The sequence below is a fragment of the Amblyomma maculatum genome, chromosome 7, assembly GCF_055883805.1.
Source record: "Amblyomma maculatum isolate TAMU_Amacu chromosome 7, ASM5588380v1, whole genome shotgun sequence".
NCBI classification, from domain to species: domain Eukaryota; kingdom Metazoa; phylum Arthropoda; class Arachnida; order Ixodida; family Ixodidae; genus Amblyomma; species Amblyomma maculatum.
In genome coordinates this window covers 75,273,751-75,301,127 of record NC_139350.1, presented here as the reverse complement: position 1 = coordinate 75,301,127, position 27,377 = coordinate 75,273,751, and the positions used below count along the sequence as shown (strand labels likewise).

At 47.5% G+C, this 27,377-nt stretch overlaps 1 protein-coding gene across 3 annotated transcripts; it reads left to right on the top strand.

The window, feature by feature from the left end:
• The first annotated feature begins 1,812 nt into the window (after window positions 1-1,812).
• On the top strand, window positions 1,813-27,072 carry LOC146183666 (anaphase-promoting complex subunit 10-like). 3 transcript variants are annotated; one of them, XR_014708793.1, is made up of 4 exons: window positions 1,813-2,139; window positions 6,373-6,467; window positions 6,554-6,628; window positions 26,732-27,072. XR_014708793.1 is itself a non-coding variant. In XM_084609183.1 (4 exons), coding segments are annotated over exons 1-4 (222 nt in total). In that variant the 5' UTR covers window positions 3,517-3,779; the 3' UTR covers window positions 26,743-27,072. The 3 variants fall into 3 exon arrangements, 2 of the variants coding, with proteins under 2 accessions (XP_084465309.1, XP_084465311.1); XM_084609183.1 differs by lacking the exon at window positions 1,813-2,139 and adding an exon at window positions 3,517-3,781 and having other exon boundaries at window positions 6,554-6,667; XM_084609185.1 differs by lacking the exon at window positions 1,813-2,139 and adding an exon at window positions 3,534-3,781.
• The last annotated feature ends 305 nt before the right edge of the window (window positions 27,073-27,377 follow it).

Genomic DNA, 27,377 nt, shown 5'->3' with positions numbered 1-27,377 from the left:
TGATGTTGGGAAAGGTCGAGGGTCACCGGAGAAGGGGTAGGCAGCGAACGTGGTGGTTAGATGGCATCGTCGAGGCGAAGCAGATGAAGTTATGTGATGTTAGGAAGAATGTGAGAGACCGAAAAGCGTGACGTGATATGGTCGATAGGGTCACGATGAATCGGAAGCGACTGAACGACTGTTTAGTTCATTTCCTCCGTTTTGTTCTACTATAATGTATTAAGCGTGAACATTATAGATCTTAAAATATAGTAGGAAGAGGTCAAAGTCCGCCTGTTATTGTAGTTTAAGCCAACGGTTCTTGCACAAATTGCGTGCCACTGTACTTTATAAGCCCAATGGTTTTATTTATACACTGCTCTTGTTCATACTGAGCGGTGTGCGTACGTATCAGCATTTCCACGGCGCCGTGAACGATACTGGCATCTGACGCGCAACCGTGGCTCAGTGGTCCATGTGGGTCTAAACGCCAGAAATGAAAAAAAAAAAAGCCACGGGAGATCGGTAGCTATTGCGCTCGATAGGTGAAGCAGTGGATGCGGCACCGAATCCCGGCCGCGGCAGCCGCTCTTTCGATGCGGCGAAAAGCAAGGCGCTCGTTTAGTGTGCAATGTCATTGCCCCCAGGTTATCGAAATTTACGGTAGTCCCTCACTACGGCGTCTCTCAGTCTGAGTCGCTTTGGCACGTTAGACCCTTCAAACCAAACCAAACTCTACCAACCCTATGCTAACTTCTTGAGAGTACTGCATCTTTAGAGCGAGTATTGTGGCGAACACGAAACTGTTGAAGCCCGTTGGTCGTTCGGTTTTACATTGTGCAAGCTCTTTCGTGTACCTTTTGCGGAGGTTAGTGAGTTCTTCCGCCCTGCTTGATAGCAAGAACGGTACTCGTATTGGTGATATCAGAAGCATTTTAGGATTCATTAACCTTGTTATTTGCTTCGAGATATTCTCTGGAGTGTGTGTGGCGAAGGTAGACCTACAAAATTATGGCTAGCTAAGGCAAGTATGTTTCTATACACATAAGTAATGACGAGGCGTGCCAAAGAATTCAATTGTCTCGTCGACTGAGACGCCGCACTGAGTGTGCCTTTTATTTCTATTCTGCGTGTTTTTCAATAGCTAAAAAATGATACACTTCAGTGGAAGCTATATCCATTCTATGTTTTTGTACCAAAGTTTTCAGTAAATAGAAGGCACGAAGTTCAGTCACAAAGCATGGAGCTCAGACGTAATCAGAGAGTTCATTTCTCCCTGTACTGGAACGTATGTGTTCGCCTGCTATCAATTTTCTCATTAATGACGCTATCCACACCGTGTACGAGGGTACACGCGTGCATTCGGGATATATATGGAGTATATTTCTTCCTCTTCAGTAGCGCTAGACACACGCACTGAGCTACGCAAGTATGTCAAGTAACCAGAAGAGGGACGGGCAGTACTCACAACCATCTGTCCGAAGAAGGCTCATAACTGAATACCCCGCATGTTAAGATGATTGTCTATACAGCGTGAATAGTGGTAAACAAAGGTGTTACGCATCACTTTTTCTCTCGTGAGCAAACAAGAATCCACAGCGAATCGGACGGCTCTCGCTTCGCCGAGCACCGCCATGTTCCACGCGGCGAACAGGGGAGGCTGGGGATTTCTAGGGAGAAGTTGCTTGCAACTTGCAAGTGGCATTGAGCTGGGAAACGTTCTGCCGTTCGTTCATCATATGACTGCGAGAGTGAATGTAGTACATATGTTCGTGCAACCAGAGGCAGGATAGAAGCTTATATGCCCGTTCCCCATCGCCACCGATGGCGGCTACCAATGCACTCAGAAGCGCGTCAATAGCTTGGCGGTGATCCGAGAGTAGATAGCCCGCGTACTGAACTGACGAATGTGCTGAAAAGAAGACGAACGGAAAAGAAGACGAACGGCACCCATCCAACGCAGTAATAGAGCGAGCAGCGACCAGGCCACGCCAAGGTTGGAGGCGAAGCTTCGTCGTCTTTGTCCCTCCGCTTGGTGTCTAAGCGGCGCTGGCTGTGCCGTAAGCCGCGCCAGCCTCGCGCAGCGAAGTGCTGCGGCGACGTCGACGACGTTCACTTTTCATTCCTGCTGGACAGCGCTATCTGCGTTTGAAATAAGAGGTGAGCGAATCTCGTGATTTTCTTCCGAAGGCGTATGCGTAATCCATGTTAGCTTTGTGACGCAACTCTAAGCGACAGAATGCGATAGGAGCGAATGCTAGCAATTGATATCTTAGTTGAGATCATGGACACGGAACGCTTCGCGATATCACGGTAACCGTGGTCCCGTACTTTAGCGGAAGTGATTCCACTAGAAGGCAAGCATGGAAACTGTGAGGTTGGCGGATAAGATCAGGAAGGTTACCGGAATGAGGGGCCGCAGCCGGAGTAGCATGGCTAGCATGGACTTTACTGGAGGGCTATGAGAGGCTGTCCAGCTTTAGGGATTGTTGAATTAACAGTCATGATAATGACGACGATGAAGATGACTTATGTGCAGCTTCAACGAAAAAAAAAAGATTAGTACAAATGACTTGTTAAGGCAGGGTAAAAATTGCCAGACGCGGCGGCGCTATTGTTGCCCTACACGCTGAATGCCGTCGAGTGTGCCAGGCACGTCCTATTCCAGCACTGGACAATGCGAAAGCCCGCATCATGAATGAAAACTTGTGCTTGTGCATTGCTTATCGGCGGAGTTATGCGCCGATTTGGCTGCCCACATGATCTGACCTATTTAGTTATTAGCCAGCACTGTGAACAACGGTGTCTTTATCGCAGTTTTTTTTTTTTTTTTAATTTCTGGGTGAAATAATCGTTAGCTTAGGAAGTGTTATCCGTGCGCATCTGGCATCTTTCCTGTTTCATGTGTATTCATAGTGTACTCCACTTTGGTTTCATCTTTGCGCAGTATGCCTGCGTGAAATACAGATGAGAAATTTTGTTTCATTGCCTGTACGTTGACTTGTGTGCTGCGCTATTTTTTACTACTTTGTTATCTTTGGATGATCGTGCTGCTTTTGTTTACTATTTTGTCAAGTTTGCTCAGTCTTATGCTGTATGTGTCTATCCCGCTCCCCTCGCAGTAATGCGGAACTTTCGCTGTGGGTAAATAATAAATAAATAAACAGCAAAGCTCGAGCTTCGTTTGATCGACGGCTTTCTGCCGCCCAAGCCTGCTTTGCAAAATAGTGCGGCCTAAACTACCGGCATAGATACTATGCTGTCAGTGGCCGCGCGTACGCAAACAATAGCGCCTCCTATCGCGATTTGTTCGGTTCAGTTGCGAGACACTTGTAATTATTATCCGTTGCAGCTGCACAGCTGTCATAGGGGGAGTGCAGTTTGAAATGACTGTCTTTCGCGGCCGCTTTGAACGCGGCCTTGTTGCACCCGTGTCGCCACGTTTCGCTGGTGGCTCAGGTCAAGCAGCGTACAGTAAACACAGTGCAGTTTGCTTATCTCGGCAACCCGACATGGCGTGCGGCTGCTGACGCGTCTTTCAAGTTGGTCTTCAGAGAAGCCGGTTGAAAGAAGAAAAAAGAAAAAGCAGTGCAGACGCGAGCTCATATGAGTTGTTAAGCTTCTTGAGGCTTGCATGCTTGCTGCTTGAGCTTCACGGCCAAACGTGAAGGCACTCCAGCAGTCGCAAGACATGTCAGGTTGCCCAAATAATCAAACTAACTTGTTTTCCGCTCTTGCCATTGACAACAACGACGGGGGGAAAGGAGCGACCCGGGCCCATCAAGACCGCGATCGGTATAATGTGAGTCGTATAAATTTGCGCTCCAGATATTCACAGCAGCCGCAAGCATTTCAATGCAATTTACAACAGCGGCCAACGCTTCGCGGCGCTGGCGTCGTGAAGGGCACGCTGTCGAGCATTCCGGTTAAGTGTCTTGACGACTGTACTTGTCAGCTTCGTACTCCCGTTTGCTTTAAAACCTTATTTGTAAGAGTTCGGCACAATTTGTAACTGTTTTGAATATCGGCAACATGACACTTTTATAGAATGTGTTCCCTATTAACGGTTCGCGTTTGGCTGCATTAGGATGAACAATGCCCAAGAAGGAAAAAAAAAATGCCTCAGAACGGTGGGAGTCAACGCAGTGTACGTAAATAAGTAAATATATACAATAGCTCGCGTGTAGAAGTACTGACCTGTGACCGTCTACTACCGCCAGCCTCCAAGAGCCAAATCCAGCATCGTCTTGTGCTCTTCTTATTTCTACGTTCTGTCTTCCGGGGGTTTTAAGATGAACCAGAATTCCTGGCTGCCATTTCTTACTCTTCTTCATTTTCCTCTCCATTTAAAATCACGTGCTTTTATATCTCCCCCTCCTAAACTCATTTCGACAGTACAGATGATCAGTCCTCCTCCTCCTACATACATAGACGCGACCCGCGAAATATCATTCATGCTTACAAATATGCGATTTATTTACACCCAAGTAAACGTTACTGTTGTCCAAGCCACAGACGGCATTTGAACCTCTGCGGCGTTCGCCCGACCGGATGTCGCTAATCGACACTCGGGAATCGGTCCCTCGGGTCGTTCTAATTCCGCAGTCAGAGAACTGAGAGAAGGTCGCCCACAAGAGCTGCCCACGACGCGCCGCGAACAACGCTGGTAAGCGCGTTCCCTCTTTTTTACCGCTGCCGCTTCATGATCGTTTCATGGATGCATCGAGAAGAGCCACGCTTATTTCGTACGTGCGGGTGACTTAATTATGCGTTTGTCCCTTTTACAAGCTTAATTTCCATATTGCGGAGTGGCCATTGAAGGCGTGGATTGACTACTTGTTTCGTTACTTCAGTTGTTCTACCAGTGTTCAACATGTCCTTTGGCTGTTGAGTTCTCAATACCCATTTCTCCCGCCGAGGTGGCTCATTTCTTCGGGCGTTCGGCTACTCTACCCAAGGACTCGGAATCGAAACCCGGCCACTTTTCAATGACGGCGAAAAGCGAGGCGCCTGTGTGCTGTGACATGTCACTGCACATTAAACAACCTCAGGGGGTCGAAATCTCCGGAGTCCTCTACTACGCTGTTACTCATAACCTGTGTCTCTTTGGGAAGTGAAACCACCCTACAAATCACACCAAACCAACTGCCATTCCTATGCATATCTTTGCGGACATGATCACGTGGTCTAGCATTGTTTGGTTGACTGTTTATTCTGTGTCACTCGTTAGCATGCAAGTGTAGCTGTTTTGTGCGTGTTCAAATTTTTAAATGCTCCTTATGCTAAGTTTATTTCCGGAACTAGGGAAAAGATCTTCAGCCACAAGGCGCCACATCTACCAGTTCTCACGGTTCTCGGTCGTTCCGCTATGCTATACGTGTGCAATATAGCCCTCATTTCGTCCACGTTATAACCCTGAAGTCACCTGTTACTTCCTTTGCAGTTATTTGTGTACGCTCGGTCGAAATGTCTCTAGGCGCTCAATGTTGGCTTTCTTTTGAGCCCGGAAAAAAAGATACACGTGATACTTTCATTATCGCAATTAATGGAATGGGGGTTTCTGAAGGTGCTCTACAAGTTTCCAATGCACATGTTTGGTCTAAAGGCGATATTTATTAAATTAGAGAAATTAACATAATTAGCTAATTAAGTAATTGCAAAACAAAAAATTGCCTGTAGTGCACAAACAGGCTGGCAGTTGTATGCAATTAGTTTCACTGACCTACCTCAAATATATTATTTTGTAACCCTTGGTTCAAGTTAGCTGGGACACCCGGTATATGTGTATCATACGTTCTTCCTTTTCGGCTCGTTCTTTCAGAAATAAATAGGTAATTATGGTATTTTTAGACGATGATTTATTTATCAGTCGTGGACTGCGTTCGTTATGCGGAGGTCTTAAAGAATAAAAGGAATGCCTCCCCGCTTGCACCAGGTTGCGGGTGCGCACTCGAGTGACCCGCATTGACGCGCAATCAGACCCCGCTGTTATATAATTGCTTATGAAGCTGAATATCGCTTGAATTAGACAAAGTGTGGGCTAGTTGATGAGGTACCTGTTAGAGCAGATCCGAACCACATGTCGTCGTGGTCTCGTTCTCGCTTTTTCGCCTAAATGACAGTTGAATAAAGACCACCCGCGGATATTGGCGTGCGGCGAAACGCAGCTCGTTCTTTTCTTTTCACTGTAACGTTATCCGCCTTGCACGAGAGGCGTTTTGATCCTCACAACATCTAAATGTATACTCATCATTGTCATACTGCTCATAGGGTGGACGGGAGAGTAGTTTTTTTTTTTTTTTTTTTTTTTTAGACCCGTGCGAGCGTTGTAATGCGTCTCATCTGTTTAACGGGTTTGACCCTGTCCCCTTTCCTTCCTTCTCTTCCTATTAGGACCATGAACGCTGTCGTACCACGTTTGGAGATTGAACGCGGTGTCCGGGACGTCGGAGAACAAGCCGTATGGTCCCTCTCATCCTGCATGCGCGGTGAGCTCTGGATCCAGAGTACCAGTGAACATCGAATTCTGGCAGGCGATTCTCAAGTAGCCTCTCTTCTTCGCACGCTTTCGCAGGGTATGGCATCCAACAGCTGCTTGACGACTGCCTTGACACTTACTGGCAATCGGACGGGATTCTGCCGCAACGAAGTAAATATTCAGTTTCACCGCAAGATCCCAATTCACGCGGTGTGTATGTACGTTGACTGTATACAGACGGGACGAAAGTTTTACCCCCAAAAGGTAGTTAATTGGCTTATGTCACTCTCGTAGACTCGACCACTTTATGCTATCGCATAGGACGCAGCCCGAGAGGAAGTCTTGTGGACGACACTAACGCCGAGCACATGTGGGACGCGTGGTTTGACGGCATTTTGGTGCCAAGTCTCGTAGGCCCGTTTTGTTCTCCCCAGGGTCCTCGTCCTGGAAATCGTGCAGCTTTCCTTGTGATCGGCTCGAATCCAAACGCGATGCTGCTCTGGTGCACCGTGAGGAGTGTTTCAGTGGCCCGAGCTCGCAGCGGCATGCACCGCTACTCGAGAAAGGTTTCACGCGGGAGCGCGGATTGGAACGGCATTTTCTTCGCTTATAATTGCATCGCGGTCCTGCTGCAATATTCGCGTCTGGAGAACTAGTGGAAAAAGTAGTCATGTACTAATTATCTGGCTAACGCATGCAGGCACAAACGGAGGCGCCACAACTGAGACTTCGGTAGTGTTCATTGCAGTACAGTGTTCTGTATTTCGGCCGGAAATTTTCGACCATATCCAAGCGCGCTCTGTCGCAGGTTCCAGCATTCAGCTACAACCATTCTTCCACATTGTACGAAGCCTACAGGCGTAGCTTTGCTCGAGGAAACTGCGCGCGTCTCATTTTGGTATCAGCCGTGTGTGAAGGCGTGCAGATGACGCTTACGGTGACCCAGTTGTGTGTATACGGCTCCATGGGTGGCCACAAGCGTGTGAATACTGGTTTTACATGCGATATTTAAGTGGGTGATGATGCGTCCAAATAGAAAGAGAAGATGCGGGCTTATTGTCCGAGGAAAAAAATAAAAAGCTTTTATCTTTATGAGGGATGCAAGATTTCAATATGAATGTGCCATAATGTGTGTCGCCTATTTTTTAACTTTTTTCCCCTCCGCGGTCGCTTTGATGACAGGTTGCTTATATCACGACCCAACAGACCGGATAGAACTGACAGAGGTATCAAATCAAATCAGTAGGCGCAAGGTGACCGACATAAGGAAGAATAACGTGGGGAAAATTGAGCATGCTCTAAAGGACGATCGTAGCCTGAAAGCAGTAAATAAGATAGTAGGCATAGGTTAAATTCGGATGTAGGCACTGACGAACAAGGTGGGCAATGTCATTACTAACATGGACATCCGAGGGCAGTAGCCGTAGTACTCAGGTCAAGAACGAAATTGGCTGTTATGAAGAGCAACCAGACGTTCCGCCACTAACGAAGAATGAGGTAAAAAAGCCTTAGAAGATGCAGAGGGGAAAAGCAGCTGGGGAGTGTCAGTTAACTAAAGATTTGTTAAAGGACGGAGGGGATATTGTGCTAGAAAAACTGGCCACCCTGTCTACGCAATACCTGACGACATCGAAGGTACCGGAGTCGTGGAAGAACTCTAACATTATCTTAATTCATAAGAATCTGCGATTCGCTGATGACATTGCCTTGTTAAGTAACTCAGGGGACCAACTGCAACTAATGATGAACGATCTAGACAGGAAAAGCAGAAACGTTGTCCTAAAGATTAATGTGCAGAAGACTTAGGTAATGCTCAACAATCTGGGAAAGAAACAGCAGTTTAAAATAGTTAGCAATGCGTTGGAAGTGGTAGTCGAATATGTCTATTTAGGACAGGTAGTGACTGCAGATTTGGACCACGAACAGGAAACAACTAAGAGAATAAGATTTGGGTATAGCGCATTTGGAAGGTACTCGAACATTATGACTATAGCAGCTCACTGGTATCACTCAAGAAGAAAGTGTATAACTGTTGCATCCTACCGGTGCTGACCTGTGGGACTAAAACATGGATGTTAACAAAAAGGGTTTTACTTAAGTTGAGGACAACGCAGAGTGCCATGGAACGGAAAATGGTACATGTAACGCTAATAGATAGAAAGCGTGCAGAGTGGGTTAAAGAAATAACTGAAGTTACTGATATCCTAGTCGAAATTAAGAAGAAGAAATGGGCATGGGCAGACATTTTTGAAGAGAGGATAACCGATGGTCTCTAAGAGTAACCAATTGGATTCCAAGGGAAGGTATAAGCGTTTCTGGGGGCTACAGAAAATTAGATGGTTGGATGAGATTACGAAATTCAAAGGGTTGTTAAATGGATGCAGCTAGCACAGGACTGGGTTAAACGGGAGAGGCATTCGCCCTACAGTGGGTATAGTGCCGCTGATGATGATGATGATTGTGCTTGTATCAAAGTCGCGTATGCAATCACACCACTGTTGACCCCATATTCATGTGTCGGTGAGTCTGTCAAACAAGCCAGTCGATAGCAATATTCCGGGAAACCATCGCGGTGCTTCGTGAAGCTGTGATGCAGTTTTGACATGCCGAACGTCACATGCCGTGCCATATTGACGCAGTTTCGAACTAGCGCAGCTGAGCCCGGTTCTTCGTGACGTCATGGAGGAGTTGCACGTTTGGTTTCACTTAACAGTTCCCGTGTGTAGCTTGCTGAGGCTCGTGTTGGTTGCTCCCCTGACACTGGCAAACAGTCGCCTGCCTTCCTTGTCTCCCTTTCCGCCTTCCTCACGATCGACCTGTAGAAATAAATCCAGAATTTACGCAGTATTATACGTCGTAGAACTGTCCGAGGCTGAGTTCGGACGATGGGTGACGGGCCTTCTGTGATGGAAGGAATGAGCACTCTATAAAACAATGCGAAGCAGAGGGGATTTTTTATTGTAAGGCAAAAGCCTTTAATACCTCATCGTTGTCAGCAGTTGTCGCCAGAGGGTGTCACACTTAAAATGCAGATTCAGTTACAAATAAATAAATAAACCTTATCTTCATCTGGAATCGAACATCAATTCCTTGGATCCCCAGCTGAGCGCTGTACTAACAGCGCGATGCCCCGGAACGTGAAACGTTCATCATAATTCCCCTTGTCTACCGTGAGGATAGCGGGATTCCGCGAGTGACAGATACTGCGCCTTTAATTTCCTGTAAGCTAATTATCGGACGCCGGTGAACTTTGATGCGTTCAATGGAATGCAGGTTGTGTTCGACAAGGGATGCGCCATGTACCGTCACGACAGGTCATGACGTCACCAGGTGATTCATGCATAGATGAAGCTGATCCCGCCGGGCGTCCTATCCAGGCGTCTGTGCAGCGCCTTTCATTTGATGCTTCCTCGAACGCCGCACCACACAGCAAACAGAAGCAGACTCAGATGCCTAGGAGGCGTTAGTACATTAGGCATCAGCGGAATTTCAAATTGATTTACAGGATAGAAAAGGCGCAGTATCTGTCACAATTCTCCGCTGACACATGTGCCACGACGTAAAGAAAGGCAGGAAGGTGGAAGCGAAAGAAGGGAGGGAGATAGATGTGCCGTAATGGCGGGCTACGATCCACCGCACTATAATGGCTTTCGCCTCATCGCGCTTTAGTGGCCCAACTTTCGAAGTGCTCTTTAGATTTTTTTTTTTTTAGGTCAGGCCATTCGATTGTTCTCTGAAGTAAAAATTAAGAGAGCCTCCGCAGCTGTGCGGTCGTTGTTGATAGGATAACGTATACACGACATAGCTCCGCTGCCTCTCTTTTCCCCCTCAACATCCGGTTACAATACGTGAACTTCATCAGGCATTGTTTTTAAACCATACTAACCGCTAATATAAAAGATCTATGATTATTTTTGCCCTGTGCCATCAGCCCCCAAATTCTTAAATTTTCCCCGCCGCGCTGGCTCAGCGGTTATTGCGCTCCGCTGCTGAATGCAAGAATGCGGATGTAATCTTATCCGTCAGCGAAGGCTAAAAGCAAAGCGGCCGTGTACTGTGCGATGTCAGTGGAGAAATTACCCGGAGTCGTCTGCTGCGGCGTCCCTCATAGGCATATAGTCGCCTTGACTGTCGATAGAACCAGTCCTTCATCTATTCATCGTATCCGACGTGCGAAGGCGTGTGGTTTCCTATCAACCGACAAGATGTCGTAGTTATTTTTTCCACTTTTCGTCTGTCGTGTACGCTTCAGCTTTTCCACTTTTTCTTTCACCCTTCTAAATTTTTGGGGGGAGCGGGGGGGGGGGGGGCTATGCAGAGGTCAAAAATTTTTGAGGGGTTTTTGGACACCGAAACAACCCCCTGGCTACGCAACTTCTAGAGTAGCCGCTGCCCGAATTCACGAAGATGATAAGTATAGACGTCATGCATCTTTGGTCAGCGCCATACAAGATCCTATGCACGTCCTCTATGCTGAGCGTCACCTCTTCAAATTCAGCGTAGGTAGAGCGCAGATAGGACGGAAACTCGTGAAAACTTCCAGTGTCTATGCCGCAGAGTTTTGAAATCGGGTGGTTGATTTTTTTTTTTCTTCATTGATGTTCTGTGACGACATCGCACTCCGCACTTCGTGGCAAGGAATAATACGTGTTATTTAAGTGAACTGAAAGAGCACTAAACTCCTCCAGACTCTTGTTACTGAAAAAAAAAAAAAAAAATCGGTATTCGCTTGAGTACTTTAACCAGAAACGGGTCGTCAACCGTCACTACTGACAACGCCCGTTGCAAGAAAGCCGACCGAGTGCTGTCAGGTAGCTTGGTAGAAAAAAGGAAATTAGGTTTTACGGGTTATATAGTGTAATACCGGCTAGCTGAAGTTCTTTATAAGATTAATTAATCAGCCAGCTTGTTTAACTGCACTTCGTTGCACCGCTTTTAATCTCCTGACATTTAGAACTTTCACGTTTTACAAAGCACGGAAGTTACCTGCAACTGCTTCATGGCTGTTTTTGTTTGTAAGTGTCCATTCCATAACAGAGAAACCGCTTGATTACCTAGCGGCATTGAGGCATGCGGGCGTCTTCAGTTCCTTCAGGCTTTTTTTTATTTTTTTTTTTATTGACAAGCGTCAGCCTGTGACGTCAGCGGACATGCGGCGGCGCTGGCGACAGCAGTGACTTTCGGGGTGTAGGCAAAAGCTTGGGTCGCCTGCATTGAATGCGCGGCGCTTGCTGTGTTTTCGGGCAAAATTCCCGATATTCATGCAAGCTGTGGTGCGGTTAGTTGCGCCACAAAACACAAAAAAAGATAATGGCATATGTTTTCATGTTTTTTGCAGTCGAATAAAGACGAGAGAGAAGGGCAACGGCGTTGAGCGCGACAAGTAGACCCTTCGGCGACGGAATGTCTTCGCGGTTAATTTGCGTTGCACTTCTGCACTAAAACTTTATCGGTTCCTTTGCAACTCTTAATTGTGAAGACTGCTTTTCAGCCGCACCACGAATAGCGCAATTACAAACGCCTGCAGCTCGTGCACGTTTTGTTGTATATATTATATCAAGTCATAAGAAGAGCGCTGTGAGATCCATTCACCTGTACCCGTGCATATGTTTGCGCAGAAATGGACACAAAAGCTGCTGCGAAAGTAACTGATGTTACTTTGAGTGATGGCTCCTGTGCGATATTGCCGAAACAGGCCCGAACTTGTGAAACAGCCTTTCTTTGGTATCACTTTCGCGAGTTTCAACGAGTGATTCTTCACCACCGGCCCTAGAAAACGAGTAATCATATTTAGGATCCGATCAGTCACGCAGCGTTATTTCTCAGATTACTAAACTTTCTTTTTGAAGGTCACTAAGATTTTCATGAACGAATTAAATATCCACGTACAACTCTGATTAAGCAGAATATATTTAAATATGGTATTTCTGGCACACAGGGAGTTTAATGTCCCGAAGTGGAATCGGCTATGAAGGTGCAAAATAGGGAGAATAAGATGACGCGCTTTTGAATAAAACGTTTCCAAGAATATTAAAAACGCTTAGCAGATTGCGCAAATTTCGCTGCAAACGATCGTGGAGAATGGTGAATTTGCGCTCATGCACCTCTCCTAAAGAGCAAAGGGAACAAAATGAGAGCATTCTTACGGACCTTCACCCATATATTAACCTGTGGATGACTGTACCTACGTCTGAACGAAGAAACAGGCGTCAGATGTCTTTTTATCGAGCAGTATAAAACAATCAGCAGCGCGCACTAGGCGAATGTTAACAAGAGAGAAAAGATTCAGTTTTTATTCAGTGAAATTCTGACTTACGTTGCCAGCACACTTAGCTAGAAATATGATTTATAGTTCACTATAGTTATTGGTAATATTTTTCTTTAGAGTGAAGGTGCTTAGAGCAGCAGATAACGCATCAAGAGAGTCATCATATGAAAAAAAAAAAAAGGCACACTTCCAGTCAATCATTTGTCGTCCTCCTGGCATGCGCTAGCAATAGGCTTTGGAGTTGTAAAATTTTGGCTATTAGTTTTTTATATGCATTACACTTTCTAATTTTTATTTAACTTAATCAGTCACTATATATGTGTATACAGTCGCCCAAGTACGTAGCTGCGCGCTGCTGAGGCCATGAAGAAGGAAGGCAATGCAGCGCTCTTTGCCAGATAATTCCAGAAGTAATCGGCTGAAACAGAGCTGAACTACTCGACAGGCATTAACAAAACCATTTCTACGCACAAGCGACGCCTACGCTTCAGAATATTCGCACGCGCGAGCTGGTTTTGCAGGCAGCGTCGCTTGGCGCAGTGTAGGCAAGCTGCGTTTCTGCCTACACCTCATGAAGCTGCCGATCGCAGCGCCACCTTTGTTTACAAACATGACGCTTGTCTATTGCGGCTCTTACGACGTTGACACCTTCGCTCATCCACCGGCCAAGGTCCTCAGCATCCCTCCTTTCCACGCGCTCTCTCACAAGCAAAAGCAGCTCCACTCTGTCAAGCTGAGAGTGTAGCCAAAAGTTTGACCCAAGGCTGAGCGCTTTGTTGTCCGCATCAGAAACTTGTGGATTGCCCAATATGTGGGTAGCTTACTGGGCTTGGGAAAAACGAGGTTCCCTGGGAATGAAGGCTGCGGTCTTGCGCCTCATGCAATCACCGATTGGGGCAGCAGATTGTAAGTATTGGTAAAAGAGCCTTCTGCCTCAACCTTGAGGTGGTTCTCTAAAGCAGACAAGAGACGCAAGGGCGCCCTACTTTATTCATGGATTCGGAACTAAACTCTTGTAGAGCCCGACGTTTTGCTCGTGGTACGGAGGGAAAGGTCTTGCCAGCCTGCTGAACTTCGACGGAATAAAATCATTCTCGTCTAAATACGCAAGCATCCTCGCACGTCAGGTCTCCGATATTAGGAATCGTACGTACGTTGGCGAATGGTACAGAACAACCGTAGAAAATAAGTTCCCAATGTAAAGTAAATTATTCTGCAAAAGAGAAGACTATTGAGCCATTGCGTTGGTTCATGTTTCTCACCTCTGCCATATGGAACTACCTATGTAAGCCAGACCGGCCACTGCTTAAGCAACAGGTTGAGAGAGCACGCAGTCGATGTCACAGTAGACAGAAGAATCGCACGAACCATGCATGTGGCAACCTGTGAAGGCATTCCTTATTTTTTTTAAGTATAAATCCTTCGCACTTGTATTAGCCGACCGCATGAACTGTGCGAAGCATTTATTGTCCAAAAACATTGATTAAATGTTTGAGCGTGCCTTCGCTTCGCTTACCCAAGAACAGATTGGCTACTTAGATATGAAACACTTAGGAGTGATCGTTTTGGTTCGCTGTTTTTTTTTTTTTTTTTTCCTTTGCTGTATGCCTTCTGCAGTTAATGCGAGAGTGCGCGAAATATACCCAGTTCGATCGGTTTTGTATTAGTCGTTTCTTGCCTCTCTGCACCGTTTTTCACGCCGTTGTCTTGCATAATTATTGACGGTTCTGCGAAACTTTGACACGGAACAGTGCCAAGCACCTTTTCGCGAGTAATATCTTTGACCCTCCACGCCCAAACCGTGGTATTTGCTCTAGTCCACTTGCTCTTCTTCACTGCGTGACTGAGTGTGATCAGCGCATGCGGCTTTAGTTCGCCCTCTCGCACTCCCGCGTAGTTGTTGTGTCGAAGGGTGTGGTGCAGGTCGTTGTGATGGCTGCGTTTGATGATAATGATGACGATTTGTTCAGTCGAAGTCAGTGTTCTCAGCAGGCCACTCCTCTTCCTTCTCCCCGCCTGCTCGCACATCGCAGCACGCACTAGTACTACTCCGCTACCGGATCACAACCGTGTGCCCTAGACACGTTTAGGACAAGGAACTCCAACAGTCATTCTTCAGTCAGTTTAGAGTGAAACCTCTACTACTACTTGTAAAACAATTCTCCGTCCAGCTCCTACTCAAAGAATTTCAAATCAAACCAATGCAAAACTAGCACACATGGCAAGACTAAAAGTGTATATACCATATTTGTGACTGTATACCACACAGCACGCGGCTGCCTTTGCATTTCTCGTCTGTTTAGGTGAAATACAAATGCACCCATCATGTCCGGGTAGACTCTGAACCTCCTGTAAGCTGGAACAAGCAAGTCAGCTATGAAGAGATTACTGAGCACTATCGGCTATATAGGGTAGAATACGCCCCGGCAGATTGAACACTAAATAACAGCCAGTAATTCATCTGGAGGCGCTTGCAAACAAAGATTTTTCCGAATCCATACCCTTAGCCATCGGTACCCAGAACAGTTTTCAGATAGGTACAAACTATGTGATGATAAGGCGGATCTGGTACATATGTAATGACCGTGTCCAGAAATCAAAAGTATAAATCACGACACAAAAACTGAATTTTGGGAGACTCTACTGTTCAGCTCACACCCCGAAACTCAGCTGCGTATCATCCGACTGGCAGAACACGACGCCGGGTCTAAGGACTCCAGACCGCCGTCTAGGCAGGTAGGTTGACGCCTATCCTGTATCTGTTGAAGATTAATGTTTTACCAGCACAAGTATAGAAAGACCAAAGAAATAGGACTTGACAACGGTTGTTGATTTATTCTACAAGATGCTCTCTCGACGCTGACTTGTGTAGATGGCACAGCGAATGCTACTGTATACCTAGTGAATACAGTTTTGGGCTCCGCAACTTCTTCCTAAATTTCATAAGCCCCGCCGGAGTGGTTATGGCACTCGACTACTGTGACCAAGGAACCGGCATCGCATTCCAGCCTCGGCGGCAGCTTTTGACTAAAGGCGAAAAGCTATGCGCCCGTGTGCTGTGCGATGTCAGTGCACGTTAATGAACCCCAGGTGGTCACTGTTTCCGTAGATTTCCACTACGACGTCTTTCATAACGTCGATCACTTTGGGATGTTAAACAGCACAAACAAACAAAGTTTCAAAACACTCGACTCTGCTTATTCTGAGCATCGTTTCAAAGGCGTAGAGCAGGCTGCGTACTTCCGTTTTCAGAGAACTGCTGTTGTCTCCACGTCCTTGCAGGCAGTTTTCTCCTGCCACAAGAAACGCTTCAGGCTTGTCCTCGGCTTGTAAACTCTTATGCCTCGTTCACACTTGTGCATTGGGCGGAATGAGCGAGCGAAATCCGTTGCCGCCGACACGCTCCTTCGTTCACACTTCTGAGCCAACATATCGCCGCCGTCGCCGCTTTGACTGCGAGCTCCCGTTAACCCTGACCTGACTGCTCGGCTGCAGCTACGAATGCCACGAAAAGCATACATATGCTGAGTGCCGAATGAAAAACTCATTATCATTCACTTGTTCACTAAATCATGGCACATTTGACCCACGTATTTTGGCAACAATAACTTCAACGTGCCATTTGCAGGCATAGTAAATAAAAGGGCCCTATTTGCCGCTCATACCAAGCGTCGATCTGATTCCAAATGTCATTCTTCCCCTATTGTATTCTTCCCTATTGCGCTTGTCGCCCGGAGAAAAAGTAAAAACTAAATGGTAACGAAGCACCTCAAATACATTAAAAAACCTAAAAAGGAAATTGCAAAAGAAAAAAAATTACCAGTGCAAACGAGATGAGAACTCAATATCGCTTGCTCCGTGGCATCCTGCGCTAACCACTCGGCCACGCCTAAATATGCCGACCTAGGTAATATTTTTGCATTTTATGTCAAGGCCGCATTTATTATGCTGGAACTTCACGTTTCGAGGTGCACAGGCCCCCATTGCTGCCGCTCTAAAAATTACAACTTCTTGACAATCAGAGCTTGCTGCCTGCTCTCAGGACTTGCAACTATAATGTTCTGGTTACCTGTGCGCACTATATTGTGTACTGGAATCATTTTAACATGTGGAGTTTCACAGTGCTGTCAAAATTAGGAGCGCCGGCTCTGCGGTCATGCTCTGCTACCGTAGACGTAATTTTCGCTGAACACGGAGCTGTAGTAGAAACATTGAAAGAAAGAAGTGCGACGAAACCTCAAAACCGGCAAGCGCAGCAGCGGGGACACTAGTTTGCTGATAACCAGATCTTATTTGTATGTAAACATTTTGAAGAGCAATGCGATGACCGAGGGATCGGTTTGTTTATACGTAGTGCAAGAAGGTGCGCAAAAGCTTGCGAAATACGTTAAGTATTGTGCATTACAAGAACTCTTTGTTGTTGTTTTTTTCATAGGCCCATCGCCCGGTAAATTACTGTCTTCCTCGTTTTACCTATCTTTTTCTGCTGTTTATACTGGGCCACGGTTCGGGCTACGCTATCTGATGCGTAGGCCCTGTTTTGAGCCTGCAGTGAACATTTTGGCAGTAATCATCGTGTTAGAGTGGCCTCAAGAAACGCTGTGAAGATTGTTATGCATGTAGATCACATTCTTCAATTCCAGATTTAGTTGCACGTTAATCGCCATTGTGCTATGAGGCACAGCCCCACCGATCATCGTCTCTCTGGAAACACTCGAAACGACGTAACGAAACGTGAAAACTCTCGAAAAAAGATACCGCCGAAAAAGATACACAATATAGCTTCACGGTGTCACGGCATCGCAAGCATTTCGGCTTTGGCCGTCACAATTATCGTGAGCCGATAGTCGATTGCGAGTAGCTGTTGCCAGGTTGACCCCTGAGGGATGCGAACTGGTCGAAGCCGCGGGCAGCGCCGGCTCAACTTCCTCGCCTTCTTATTGGCTGATGAACTCGGCGGAAAAAAATCCGGCGGCGAGAATCGGTCCCGGACCGATTTGGCTGTCCGCCGAGATTTCGGGTGGATTCTCTCCCGCGGCAGCGGAATTCACACGCTCTCGCCACCGAATGCTCAAGTGTGAACGAGCCACTAGGTGGAGATTGTGTTGCCGCCTTTAGCGGTACATGTTGCCGGCGATCCTACGTAGCCGCTTCCATGTGGTAACTGTTTTGGTCGGCACCTTTCCTCGCTTGTCAACATAACGAATATCGAGGGCCTCGCGCTAAAGTTCATCGATTGCACAATTACTGCCATTCCCTCGTCTGCTTTTTTTTTCCTTAAGGCCTAGTCGCAGGTTCCTTCGGCCCGCTTAACCTCGTCCCTCTCGCCGGTTTTCAGCGTTTTTGTCCCGATCACCCCCGTCACCACGCAGCGCGTAGAACAGGTTACTCATAGTTACATTTTCTCTCAACGATGCACATCTAGCTTTCAGTGCCACCTTCCTAGACTGTCTTAGGTATTCGCATAAGGCATAGTGGATAAAGCAGTAAAACGCATTCTTTTTTTTTTTTTTCGACACCATAGCTTTACAGGCAGAAACGATAGCACACTAAACAGAGCTTGAGAATTAATGCCCGTGCCAGTAAGTCCACTCAGTTCCTTGCTCCACCCAGTCTTCATAGTTGAACATTCGAGCTTCACTTGGGACATAGTTTTCCCTACCGCCCTGATGTTTCTGAATCTACGTCACTCTCGGACGCCGCCCAGTACGCAGAAGAATGCCGTCAGCTCGCTCGTTCGCTTACAAAGGAAAACCAGTGGCAACAAAAACACCATAGTGACACTGGCGAGGCGCCTTCATATGCGCCCAACTCCTTGGTGTGGCTCTGGGTTCCTGCCACAACCGCCGGCCTGTCAAAGAAGCTTCTTGCTCGGTATCACGGCCCCTACCGAGTCCTTTCCAAGGCAAAAAAACAAAACAAAAACAAACAGACATCGATATGGACAAAATGAAGATAAGGCAAAAGGGAAAATCAATTTATGAGATCGTCTTTGTCCTGAGTTCAGGTACAACTCGAGAACAGAGCGGTAAATTGCCGTCCAAGGCGGCCTTCCCACCATCAGCGTCGGCTGCTTAAGTCTCGTCAACCAAACTGCATCTGCTGACGTCGCACCGCATATGGCTGCTATGCACGTGCCATGCGGGCTATTGCGACGTCATCGAACGACGGGAAAGTAAAATTATTTGTGTGAAATTTGTGAAATCAGATCCCTCATTTCGTTTTTGAGTTGTTGATTATATATATATATATATATATATATATATATATATATATATATATATATATATATATATATATATATATATATATATATATTGTAGGGGTGTGTTTATTCGGTAAACCCAGATGGATTCAGCCGCTCAGGAGGAACTCGCAGTGGAGCGTCAGGCGTGGCGAATGAGCAAGGCAGCGACCAACTTCTTCGTCCTTGAGAGCGGCAGCACGCGACGCTTGTCAGTGGCTATAACGATGAAGATTACCACACTACAGTTTCCCCCGGGCAGAGAAGGAGCCATCCTGGCGACACATGGAGCCGAAAGGACAGACGGATCGTAGTAGGGCTTGATTCGGTTCACATGAACTATTTCGCGTCCACGGAGACGCAAGTCCGCAGATGGCGTAACGGGCTCAACTACGTAGTTCACAGGAGATGTTTTTTGAAGGACTCGGTAGGGACCGTGATACCGAGCAAGAAGCTTCTTTGACAGGCCGGCGGTTGTGGCAGGAACCCAGAGCCACACCAAGGAGTTGGGCGCATATGAAGGCGCCTCGCCAGTGTCACTATGGTGTTTTTGTTGCCACTGGTTTTCCTTTGTAAGCGAACGAGCGAGCTGACGGCATTCTTCTGCGTACTGGGCGGCGTCCGAGAGTGACGTAGATTCAGAAACATCAGGGCGGTAGGGAAAAAGCGCGTCCATTGTGCAATTTGGCTCGCGCACGTAAAGAAGAAAGAAGGGAGAGAATCCAGTGGTGGTCTGTATCGCAGTGTTTTACGCGTAGGTTACGAAGGGAAGAACGTGGTCCCAGTTGGAATGAGCGTCGTTGACGTACTTGGCCAGCATATGTCACTCAGTGTACGGTTGAAGCGTTCTGTCAGGTCATTCGTCTGAGGGTGGTAAGAAGTAGCGGTGCGATGAATGATGCGATATTCTTTCAGTAGGGCCTCGAGAGCGTCGCACAAGAAAACGCGTCCGCGGTCACTGAGCAGTTCCTTCGGAGTCCCGTGGCGAAGAATCAAGTTGTTGAGAATGAACAAAGCAACGTCTCTTGCGGAGGCAGAGGGTAACGGTGATGTTTCAGTGTAGCGAGTAAGATGGTCTACTGCCACAATAATCCACCGGTTTCCAGCAGGAGTAGTAGGAAGAGGGCCATGGAGATCTATGCCAACGCGGTCAAACGGACGAGCAGGTCAGGGTAACGGCTGCAACGAAACAGGGGACTTCTGAGGAGTTTTTCGGCGTTGACAAGATTCGCAAGCGCGCACGAAATGTCGTACGAAGCGGTACATTCCACGCCAGTAAAATCGCAGACGTAGGCGCGTGTAGGTTTTCAATACGCCACCGTGAGCACATTGTGGGTCACCATGGTACGCAGCACAAATATCGGCACGGAGATGACGCGGGATGACTAGAAGCCACTTCCGTCCATCAAGCAAATAATTGCGGTGATAGAGAAGACCGTCACGAATGGAGAAGTGGTGGGCTTGGCGGACGAGCGCTTTGGATGAATGACCGGGAGTAGGACTTGAGAGAAAACCCAAAAGTGCATTGATCCAGGGGTCATTCCGCTGCTCGGTAGCCATGTCGATAGTGGCAAGAGTCGACAAATCGTAGGCACAGACGTGGTCAGTCGAAGTATCTCTAGGCAATGGCGAGCGGGAAAGAGCATCCGCGTCCGTATGCTTCAGGCCTGATCGATAAATGACATGAATGTCAAACTCCTGGAGACGAAGAGCCCAGCGAGCAAGGCGACTGGATGGGTCTTTCAGAGAGGCAAGCCAGCACAAAGCGTGGTGATCGGTCACAACGTAAAACGGTCGACCATACACATAGGGACGAAATTTTCCGATGGCCCAAATAATGGCCAAACATTCCCTTTCTGTGACTGAATAATTAGATTCTGCCTTCGTCAATGTTCGGCTGGCGTATGCCACAACATACTCGCTGTAACCAGGCTTACGTTGGGTAAGGACGGCACCAAGCCCGATACCGCTGGCATCAGTGTGGATCTCCGTAGGCGCAGTCGGATCAAAGTGGCGCAGAATGGGAGGAGAAACCAAAAGGCGTAAAGTGTCGAAGGCTTTATCGCAGGCTGGAGTCCAGGCGGAAAGGTCGGAGCTGCCGGCAAGGAGCTGGGTCAGAGGAGCGATGATAGAGGCGAAGATCAAGGTGAAACGTCGAAAGTAGGAGCAGAGGCCGATAAAGCTCCGGAGCTGCTTCAGGGAGGTGCTTCGGAAACTCTGTAACTGCGCAAAGTTTGGTGGGGTCGGGAAGAATGCCGTCCTTAGAGACTATGTGTCCTAAAATTGGGAGTTTTCGAGCGGCAAAGTGGCACTTCTTCAAATTCAACTGAAGCCCAGCATCGGCGAGACATGTGAGGACATGCTTTAGGCGCAGAAGGTGAGAAGAAAAGTCGGTAGAAAAAACTACGTTGTCATCCAGGTAACAAAGACAGCTCTGCCACTTGAGTCCACGAAGAACAGTGTCCATCAGGCGCTCGAAAGTAGCTGGGGCATTGCAGAGGCCAAATGGCATAACGTTGAACTCGTATAATCCATCCGGTGTTATAAAGGCAGTTTTCGAGTGGTCATCATCAGCCATCGGTACCTGCCAGTAGCCGGAGCGCAAATCCAAAGAGGAGAAATACTCGGCTCCCTGTAAACAGTCCAAGGCGTCGTCGATTCGCGGCAGAAGACAGACTTCTTTGCGCGTGATTTTGTTAAGCCTACGGTAATCGACGCAAAACCGGATGGAACCATCTTTCTTGGTGACCAAAACAACCGGAGAAGCCCATGGACTGTTAGATGGCTGTATGACGCCCCGGCGAAGCATATCGTCCACGTTGTCAGCAATGACTTGGCGCTCAGAGGCCGACACGCGATAAGGACGCTGTCGTAAAGGTGCGTTTGTACCAGTGTCGATTGTGTGCGCAACGACAGACGTGCGACCCAGAGCAGTGTGAGGAAGGTCGAAGGCAGAAGTGAAGTTCTGTAGAAGAGCAGCGAGTTGATCGCGTTGTGCGGGTGGAAGATCTGAGTCAATAGCTTGTTGAAGAACATCGGGTGGTGTCGAAGCGGTCGCTATATCGCAAGAGCTGAGTACATTAATGTCTAATGAAGTAGTCGTTGCAGGAAGAGTATTTACAAGCGCGGGATCAAGTTCTTCAATACGACCGAGACACTCGCCGCGTAGCAGGACGGACGGGCACGAAAATAGATTTGAGACGTACATTGCACTAAGGCCATTTTCGAACTTGAGGACAGCAAATGGAAGCAGGAGGCACGGATGGCGTGAAGCGGCGTCGGAAGGTGTGAAGAAGACAGTCGAACTAATAACGCTTTCACAGGAGAGTGGAACGAGGGCAGCAGAGAATGGAGGAATGTCTGTGTCATTGGCGACGAGGAGTTTTGCAGGCCGGGTAGGGACGTCACACAAGACGGCATCACAAAGAGATAAAAAGGAAACTTCCGCGCGGGCGCAGTCAATAGCGGCACGATGAGTGGAAAGGAAATCGCAGCCCAGGATTATGTCGTGTGAGCAGCGAGACAGTACAATAAAATGATTGTGTATAAGACGTCTTCGATGAGAACACGGGCCGTGCACGCCGCTGAGGGATGAATGCGCTGTGATGAGGCGGTGCGAAGCGAAAAGTCGGAAAGCGCGGTGGTCACCTTACGAAGACGACGGCAAAGAGCTTTACTGATGACGGATACGGCAGCGCCCGTGTCGACAAGAGTGAGTACGGCGACGCCGTCGACAGACACTTGAAGTGCGTTAGTGGGAGAACACCGAGGACTTGAAGAGTTCGAACCAAGCGCAGTTCTTGCCCCGGGAACTGCGACTGTTAGTTTCCCTCAACAGTGCCGGTAGAACGTCGAAGTGGGGACGGGGAACGGCGACGAGGGGAAGGTGATCGGCGAGTTGTATACGTTTGATTGTCACGAGATACAAAGTCGGAACCGGGCGGATTTCTCGGCGAGGGCTGGTCTGTATTGTAGGAGTAGTTCCATAAGTCAGGTCGAGAAGGTGGAACTCGCAGCGGAGCGTCAGGCGTGGCGAATGAGCAAGGCAGCGACCAACTTCTTCGTCCTTGAGAGCGGCAGCACGCGACGCTTGTCAGTGGCTATAACGATGAAGATTACCACACTACAATATATATATATATAAGCTCAACTTATGAATAATGTGCTATTATTTCACTGCCTAGAGGCTCTCGAATGAGGGAACTTTCTCCATGAGCTGCGCCATTGCGCAGGCCAGCGGCCCCCCGTGTTCGGGATGAAACAATAGCCTACCGCCAGAGATTGGTGCTATTCATGTGGCAACATATTTTTCCTTGTTCTTTTCATCTTTTTGCTAAAGACAGTTTTTCAATATGGTTGCGTAGTTTGCGGTCCCTACTGAAAAATCCTGTATCAAATTCGTACAGAAAATCGTATACAGGTTTACTGTGCAGGATCTGGGATACAGGATTGGGGGCTATTTCAGCAAATTCCTGTACTGCCCTGGAAAGTCCGGAATGAAACCGCGCGAAGCTCTGATACCGGAATGGCCTGTATGGTTGATGACCCTCATTTCCGGAAAGAAACGCGTCGCCAGGGTGGAAAAAGCACGCAACAATATAAAATAAAACGACTACATTTAAAAGAATAAATAAAATTAAAAAAAATAAAATCTTACTACCGAATGTGGAATCGAACCTCCGTCCTTATGGTTTTCAGACGGGCACCTTAACAACTACTCCAGGGCGGGTTATGGTTACAGTGGTTATTATTCAGTATATGTAGCTACTTTTGCTCTTTAGTGCTTGTGTATTTTCCTTGGCAGTAGAATTTGTGGCCGTAATTCACCGATCGCCCTTTAAACATGCTGAATATCTTTGCAGGCTATCACGAGGGTTCACAAATGTGCCGTATCTTTATAATGCGTCGCTTTATTGAAGGCAAACCTCAAAATATCATAATTTACTAGTGCTGATGTGTTTTTCATCGTCTACGAACGCTTGTAAGTTTTCCTGCATACAGAGATATCCGGTGCACTAATACTTGTAATACTTGGCGTTTTAGCTTCACGTGCTACCAGCGGAGCATCGATGTCAATGAATACACTTCCGACTGAGCGGTTTCAATATGTAAACATTTGAGAACGCGTCGCCCGGTGTGCGTTCATCTGCGCATCTTTCGATGGTCAGCGATGTTTGTTTATTTTTTCTCGAACAATTTTTTGTCATCGCTAGCGAAACGATACGTTCGTGCTTCTACTTTCGTGTTGTAGGCGGCAGATCTTCAGTCGCAGATATGAAGACGCACCGCAAGATCGTACGAGCTGCAGCGACTGTTGTACGCGCAAAAGCGACGCGACGCGCCTATATGCTTGCTAGCGCACACTTCGACGGCTTCGCATTTTCGAGGTATTTGGGAAACGAAGCGTGCCCTTTATATGCAGAACAGTTGTATAATATGTCTGGTATCATGCTTATTTAGTGCGCTGTAGTGTCCGGCATGGTCATTCTGGTTGAGCTTCGTCGATCGGCCCGGCTTCTGTTCAGAAGCGGAATACTCTGCCCGGTATCAGTTCCAGAAATGACGCGTTCGTCCGGTTTCTGGTTAACTGATACAGGCTGAACACTACATAACACCACTACATTTGAAAAAGAAAAAAAAAGAAAAAGAAACAAAAAGAAAATAAAAAAAAAATTCACATGTGATTTCGAACTTCGGTCTTCTCAGCCAACAAGCACGCACTTTAGCCACTACACCACGGCAGGACACGGTGATGGTGGTTATATACCTGCTTATGTAGTCGAGATTGCTCTTCTATAGTTTGTGTATTTTTGTAGGGTGTAGAATTTGTGGTCGTAATTGAACGATCGCCCTTCAAACACGCTGCATCTTTTTCCTGGCTATCACGAAGGGTTATCCGTGTCCCGCATCTTTACAATGTATCGCTTTCTTGCAGACAAACCTCCGAATGTCACAATTTACTAGTGCTGATGTGTTTTGTCATCGTCTTTGAACGCATGCAATTTTTGCTACATATAGATATATGCGGTGCACCAACACTTAAAATACTGCTTGTTTTAGCTTCACCTGCTGCCAGCGGAGCCGCGACGTCAATGAATTTACTTCTGACCAAGTGTTTTGCATGCGTAAATACTCGAGGAAGCGACTCCCGATGTCCGGCTGACCTGTGCATATTTCCCTGGTCAGCTATGTTTCATTTATTCTCGAGCGTATTTTATCCGCGCTAACGAAACGCTACGTTCTTGCTTGCACTTTTGCGTTGAAGGTGGCAGATCTTCAGTCGCAGATTATGAAGATGCACCGCAAGATCGTACAAGCTGCAGCGACTGTTGCACACGCAAAAACAAAACGCGATGCATGTATGTACTTGCTAGCGCACACATCCACGGCTTCATATCTTCTAGGTATGTACGAAACAACGCGTACTCCACATATACAGAAACGTTTTAACGTGTATTATATATGGTTTCATGCTTATTTAGCGTGAAGGCATGTTCCGACATGGTCATCCTGGCTGAGCTTCACGATCCGCCGGAGTTGTACTGAGAAGCGGAAATACTCTGTCCCGTATCAGTTTCATTCATATCGGATTTGTCCGGTTTCTGTTAAACCGGACATGACCTGTCCTGTATATGAGCTCAATACAGGACTGGTCCGCCCGGTTTCATATCCATAAAAGACTGGGATGTCATGTATAAGATGCATTTTGGAAATGGTCTGCCCTGTATTAACTCTATACCGGACTGGACCGTACGGATTCAGATTCTTACCGGACATGAACTCTCCGATATAAACCCGTTTAAGCTTCATACAGGACTGGTCACACTGGTATCAAATTTATACGGGATAATACAGGACCGGTTCAAACCCGTTTGTCGCGATACGGGATTTTTCACTAGGGGTGCGCTGTGGCGCTTTGGAAATAAACGAAAACGCTTTACAAGCAGCCGTAAACTAGAAAATAATGAACGTAAGTTTCCAGCAAAAGTGCGTCGGAATTCCATACCGTGAACCAGTTCGGAACGGTTCCTCCGATTTGTTCCTGTTCGGGTTCATTTCGTGGTGGAAAAAAATTCGGGTTCAGTTGGGGTCCAATTTCAGGCAAACAATCGGGCTCGGTTCCGGTTTTCGGTTCCGGTTGGGCACCCTGTCCATGAAAATAGCTCTGACATGCGCAAGTTTTCTGTCTTGGTTTAGGTGGACTAAAGCGGCTGAGCTCTCCATTCCAGCCGCCACGCGAGCGTCGCCTTGTTGGCCATGCCAGCTTCACATTTTTCGCCGGATGTCTAGAGATAGGTATGACGACAACGCAACTTGGCGCCCCTTGTAGTGCACCGGGCAAACCGCCCCGGCCAGCGTTCCTGTCGCAACTACGCAGGCAGGCGGCGCACAACAACTTGGTGCGATCCGATGGTCTGTGCTGTGGACAGTGCTTTCGCTGACGGCGCGAAACAGAGGAATAAAATAACCATGTCTAACGCTACAAAATGGGTTTCGAAGAACCAGACACTGCGCCCGTCCCGAACGCTTAATGGAACCGTGGTTGTGGGAGAGGGGGGCGGAGGGTAATTACAGTAGGTGGCTCGTGAAGGCCGCGAAGCAGTACGAGGAACCGTTTCAGAACCCCTGTCCTGGCTAGGGAGGCTGCCCGAAACAGTTAGCGCTGGTTAAATTCAGCCTCTCTCCCATGCATGCGTAGCACCACGAACGCACAGTGCCACTGTTGTGTACTGCTAACATTTGTTCTGGTCTGTGTTTTCAGGATTTCCGTGAGAGTGGGAAGTACTTTCCACAATATTCGGGTGGTCGATACTATCGTCCTCAATCAGCCAACAGGATGGGTGCGGATCGCTCCACGAGATTCGGCAGGCCGCCCTGTTCGTGCCTTCCATGTGCAGATCGCTGTGTTGGAAAACCACATGACGGTGTGGACACTCGCCTCTCCCGCCGCTCTTCTTCACACCTCTTGCTATAACGTTTCATTCACCAGCCAGCAATGCCAAGCCTACCGTGGCGTGTTTCAACCTTACCTTCCGCTGCCTTGATGGCAGGTTTTACGAGTGTAAGCTGCCTAATTAAATCGATTTGTTTGTGCACTTGACTCCTGCTCTGACGTCTTTTGTATACATTTTGGTCATTTCGGCCTATGTTTTCTCTCAGGTTAAACATAATAAATGGCTTCTAGGAAAAGCCCAAGACATTAATATTGTAGTTACTCTATGCAGCCAGTGAACAATTAATTCTTAGATGTTGATTTCGCCGCCAGGGGCAGCTGCTAAAGTATGTGCTGATGTGTACTGTGCTACACTACCTACTCCGAGCACCCACGCTTAGCCGTGCGTGGCATTGCCATGTCCAGGGAAAAAGGGGGGAGCCCATGCTGAGTGTTTGGTCTTTTAAGTCCCCTC

Excerpts from the sequence above, each read along its gene's own strand:
- LOC146183666 (XM_084609183.1), top strand. Across the intron at positions 6,468-6,553 it reads CCTCTCATCCTGCATGCGCG|GGTATGGCATCCAACAGCTG; the intron begins GTGAGCTCTGGA and ends ACGCTTTCGCAG.